At 35.5% G+C, this 5,803-nt stretch overlaps 1 protein-coding gene across 1 annotated transcript; it reads left to right on the top strand.

Moving 5' to 3' along the window:
• Positions 1–676: 676 nt before the first annotated feature.
• LOC136978558 (uncharacterized) lies at positions 677–1,093 on the top strand. Its single transcript, XM_067274274.1, has one exon. It carries the CDS (start codon positions 677–679, stop codon positions 1,091–1,093), a length of 417 nt encoding a protein of 138 aa, XP_067130375.1.
• The last annotated feature ends 4,710 nt before the right edge of the window (positions 1,094–5,803 follow it).

Here is a 5,803-nt window from a genome sequence, read left to right as displayed (position 1 = left end):
GACATTGCCATGCATACGAGACGCTTTTTCCATCTTTAAAATTTAATACAAATGCCATTCAGGCCGGCCTTGTAGGCCTATATTTCTAATAATTCTAGAGCCCTGATGCGGTCGGTTTGAAAGGAGTTTTTTTGATTAATCTGGCATTTTGAATTTAATTTTATAACTCTTAAAAATACCACCGATTTTTGTTTGATACAAAAATCGGTGATAAAATCTTTACATGTTTGATTTTACATCGTTATATTTTACGTCCTTTTCACACACCTCGAAAACACAACTGTCTTTTAGTTGAAATCACCTTTTTATTTGAGGCTACTTGTTAAAGAGAAGTATTTAATTTTTGTTATGCCGGGTTCCGTTCCATCACCAGGTGCGTTATGTAGTTTACACACCGGCAACATTGCCACGTGTTTCTCACTTTTGTTCCCGCTTTCACCATGTACAGTTTGTAAAATAAAATCTCTCTTTGTCTTCTAATTTGGACTGCTCTTTTTCATGTTATGGACCCAGGCCACGTCAGGACAAGTCATTTTTAATCAAAGAATTAAGTATCTGAATTTTATTGATCCAAGTCATCTTACTAAAAATGGAATATATAAGTAATACTTTTAATATTGCTAAACTGTAGGGTCCTGAAAATTGGAACTTATGGAAGTTCAGAGTACAAGTTCACATGCAGTCCAAAGGATGGATAGACGTGTTACGTGAAACACCGACAGACAAAAAAAGATTGAGACTAGATGAGAAAGTGCAAGATGTAATCGTATCTCTTGTAGAAGATAGAGTTTTGTCTTATCTAATAAGTTGTAAAACAGCATCTGAAATGTGGAAGAAATTGACTAGTCTATTTGAACCCAAATCATCTATCGGAAAGTATCTTTTACAAAAGGAATTCTGTGACTACGAATTTCAAGCCAAAGGATTAGGAATATTGGGAACGCAGATCTCCGATTTAGAGAACATTGTAGCAAAATTGAAGGCACATGACGATGAGATCTATGAAACTATGCTTATGACTAAAATAATTTCTTCCTTGCCACCTGAATATGCACACTTAGTAACTGTTTGGGAATCTGTCGTTGAAAAATAACGTACTTTGCACAATCTAACATCGAGACTGCTTCTTGAAAAGAGTAGACTTACAGAGAATAACTCCAACAAAAATAAACTAGACAATGTTGCACTTCCATCTCATAGAATGTACAATCCCAAAGCCAGGTCAAGCAATAAGAAATATCCATGCCACTTTTGTGATAAAATTGGTCATTTCATAGCTCAGTGTACAGCTAGGCTACGAAAAGAAAAAGAAAAGAAGACAACAAGAAAGAACGATAGAAGAAAAGCAGTATTCATCGATTTGAATATGGCGGAGGTAGCACCAAGTGAAAACTCGTGGATTGCAGACTGGAGCCAGCGATCACGTGTGCACAAAGAAAGAATGGTTTCTTCATTATTCAGAATTTGATAGACCAAAAAGATTGGTGACGGATCATATCTTGAAGCTTATGGACCAGGCGAAGTTGAACTTTTAGCTAACAGTGGCGAATCAAACGTTTTATCAAGTCTCAACAACGTCCTATACGTTCCGAATCTGAAGTTTAATCTATTCTTAATCAGCTCAGCATCAGATAGAGGCTTCAATATGATTTACAAGAAAAGAGGTTGTAGACTTGTTCGAGACAATAAAGTGTTTGCTATCGGAACAAAGAAAGAAAAGCTATACTGTATGCGATTTGAAAAATACCTGAAAAACTCAACTTTTGTTGGAATACACAGGAAGAAAGAAAACAAGAAAATTCCATGAGTTCGAGAAATTTTAAAGAAATGTGGAATAGATTATTAAGATGACCCTGACTTCTTTATGAATCTTTTTGAAAGGAAAACAATATCGAATTCCTTTCAAGTTAAGTACTTCAAGAGCAAAAGCACCAGGTGAATTATTACACATCGATCTATGTGGACCTATGAAGACAGAATCTGTAGGAGGAGCTCGCTATTTCCTGCTTGTAAAAGATGATCTAAGTCACTTCAGAATTGTATACTTCTTAAAAGGAAAGAATGAAGCCAAAGACAGAATCTGAAAATGCATCAAATACATTAAAAATAACTTAAACTACAAAGTCAAGATAATAAAGACAGATAATGGTAAAGAAGTTAACCGTCTAATTAAAGAAACCGAAGAAGGAACTGTTCATCGGTTATCCTGTAAATACTCGTCACGACAAAACGGGAGAATAGAAAGAGAAATGCGAACAATCGTTGAAGCAGCCAGAACAATGATCCATGCAAAAGGATTATCCAAGTCACTTTGGCAGAAGCCGTAAACACAGCTGTATATAAATCTTGGTTGCTTGTTGTTCTCTATTATATGTATTTTCTTAGCGCAATCTTGCCGTTGAGAACATATCACATGGACATGTGCCTAAGGAAAGGCGTTTAAAATGGGACGCTAAGAGTAAAAACGGTCTGTTTGTGGACTATGGATATAACACCAAAGGCTTTAGAATCTATTTTCCCGAAGATGATGATGTCCAGATCGTTCGCGATGTGGAATTTAATGATGAAAAACAAACTGAAAATTCGCAGTCAGATAAAACACCAACTGAAGAGACTATAACTCTAGATCTGAATGAAGAAAACTCAATCTTTGATAAAAGTGATACTGAAGAAGAAAAATTGGAATAAGCTTTAGAAGAGGCATGTGAAGAAACAGAACAAGAAAATAGAGAAAGTCAAACAGAAAGCAAAATGTATAACTTAAGAAGTAAGAATGAAATTAAACTGCCATCAAGGTATCAAGGTACGATCATCATGCAATCATTACAGACTGTGAACAGATATCTGCATCAGAAGCCTTAACTGAACCAAAGTGGAAGAAGGCAATAGAAGAGAGAATAAATGTCCTGACAAAAAAGTTTTGGTGCGGTCGCGTGCCATCTTACGTCCCGAACCCATTGACGTCTATCCCCTTTTTAACGGAAATAGAATTTATTAAAAATCTCTATCCGTATAAGTTTCACCATTGTTTTCAAACATCCCTTACATCAGTAGCCAGAAACTTTCACAAAAAAGGTGACGTGAACTGTAGTGTGTACTAGTATATCTAGTCAAATAGCTTATACGACAATAGTGGAAACTCTCGTGAATTAGCATGTACCGTAGTGGCGACAGCGCGAACTAGTGACATCTAGCAGTTCGAGGAGAACACTAACACCGCATGTAAAGTCTAACAAAACTTGCAAAAATGCAACGAAATAAATATTTTATCATCTTGTTGTCTATATTTTATTATCTTAAAACAGAATTATAATTTTATTTAGTAGAAAACGTGGATGGATAGTGATTTAAAGGAAGTGTGAAGCTTCGGAGGTGGGCCTACTATTTGTGCAAATAAGAAAATCTTTTTTTGTAATTTTTGTATAGAAGCAAATAATAATAATTGTTGATTATTATAAATTAAACGTTGTAAAAAGAAACCGTCAGACAAGAAAAAAATAGTAAAACGAAAAATGAATATTACATGTCCATAAAAGGACATGTCTGTAGAAATTTCTGAGAAAGTCATTCTTCTCAGGTTGAAACAATAGATGAATTCTGAGTACTTAGATCGAACATCTTCGATAGGAATCGAATTGTCAGTCGATGTTGACTCATCCAACGACCTGGGTTCCGATCTCGTTACAATGCGTAACGAGGGGGGGACCAATTAGAGAGCGGAGGCAAGTCGACATCGACCTATCGGAATGTTCGATCTGGGACTCAAAAGAAAGTTATAAAAACCCTGAGAAAGAGGGATGTGAGGTTCTCGGTCATTAGTTCTCTCAGTACTTGGCTCGTCCTATCTTGGACGTGTGTGCTTCCGTAAAATTAGGAGGAACTTTTCGGACACCGTGGAACCAACCCCCCCCGTCGTGTCGCCTAGTGCCATCCAGGTTCCTGGGAGAAAAATCACCTGGAGTCGTACCCAACGCCTTGAGGTCTACGATCGTTTCACCGTCCACGCCGAACTGTAGGAAAAGAAATCCCGAACATTCGAACTTTATTTGGACTTAATTCTCGTGCTTTGTGCTGTGTTACCCCTTTGTTCAAGGAAATATTGTAAGAAAATTTTTATTTTATAAACGGGTTACGAATGAAAACCTGTCTCTTGAGAGTTTCTTTTACTCCCACACGTGGTTCGTGACCGCGCGACATTCTGACTAACGCAGTCGTTCGGCAAACCTCACAGAAGGAATACTGTAATACCAATAAAACAAATCAAATGCAATAAGAGCAGATTTTTTAAATTAAGATCTGAGGTTTTAATTAATTTAATTTTATTAAATTGAAACAATTTTTTAAAATAAAACATTTTTACATTAAATTAAAACACATTGAACACAAATAGTATATCATGTACAGTACATCAAAATGCATTATGTGAACAGTTTGATCATACAGGTCATGGATAATACAGTTATTACATATGTGAAATCTTTAATTTAGCATTTTTTGTTCTCAGAAACCTTTCAGATGAATCGTTATTTTTTGTCACATATGCTTTAATAAGGATTTTGAAATATTTATCTGCCAATAATTTAATACAATTGTCACAAACACCATTAATATTTGCATTCTTTAAGAATTAATTAATTAATTTAGTTTTAATTCCATATGGACTCTGTAACAAAAATACATTAAAATTGTTTTGAAATATTGCTGATATTTCTGAAGATAATCTATTTCCGTACAATGGTCTAAACACACGACATAATTTCTATCTAAATATTCAGGCGCGTTCGTCTTCAAAACCTGTTCTTAATAACCCACTGAGTGCATCTGAAAATCAATATAGACACATACGTTGAATAATACCAATATTTTAAAGTAGGAATGTTGGTATAAATGAAAACAATCGAATTGCTTATTAATTTACTTACACTTGTTTGTTTTTAGAGAATCTGTGAAACGACTTGCGATCATTTTGTATCTTATAATTAAAGCAGCCATACATAGTGCAAATAACCCTTCTTCCGGTCATTCTAATTATTTTGAGATATAAAAAATGTTTATAACTTTATATTAATACTCAAAAACGTTTCCTTATACACGCGGTACAAATGGAGTGAAGTGTAGTTATCTCCTCGAACCACTAGATGGCGGGCAGAAGCTCGTCGCCAGTTTTCAGCAGAAGTTTCCACTATTGTCGTAATAAACTATTTGATTTAATGTACCAGAGCCCCTTTAGCCGCCATTCGAAATCATCGAATGGCGTTTCCACTTTCCAGGACGAGGACCTAGGGGTTGGATTTTGGAAAGCGGTGTAGGTGTTATGTGACGGTGTTGTTTACGGCTGTGATGCGTGATATGTAAAGGAATGGATGCGATGAAAAATTAGATAATGATTCAGTTTTGAATGTTATCGTGAGGGGTGTTTGTACGGAAGTGTTGTGTGAAGAAATGTGAAAAAAAACATAAAATATTCAATTTATGACATTCACGCTAACAGGTGCATTGAATATTACATACTTACCTGATGTTGAGTATGCCGTGATCAAAATGTGATTACTGTAATGCATGGTCTGGTGATTGCAGTTGAACTCACAGAGACGAAATATGAAATCTGTGATAAATTTACTGCTATGAATCAACTACTATTCTACTAATTAATGTAATATCAATCACAGATCTGACCAAATATGTCATGGACTTGTCCCCGGGTCCCACGCCAGATACAATTAAGGCGTGCTCCCGGGCCCAAGAATATCCTTACGAAGTATAGCAACGAAAATTCGAAAGTAATAAGAAATGAATCGTGTAA

This window comes from Centruroides vittatus, unplaced genomic scaffold (assembly GCF_030686945.1).
Source record: "Centruroides vittatus isolate TY-2023 unplaced genomic scaffold, ASM3068694v2 contig_546, whole genome shotgun sequence".
In the NCBI taxonomy this organism is placed as follows: Eukaryota; Metazoa; Arthropoda; class Arachnida; order Scorpiones; family Buthidae; genus Centruroides; species Centruroides vittatus.
This window is presented reverse-complemented; position numbering and strand designations above follow the sequence as displayed.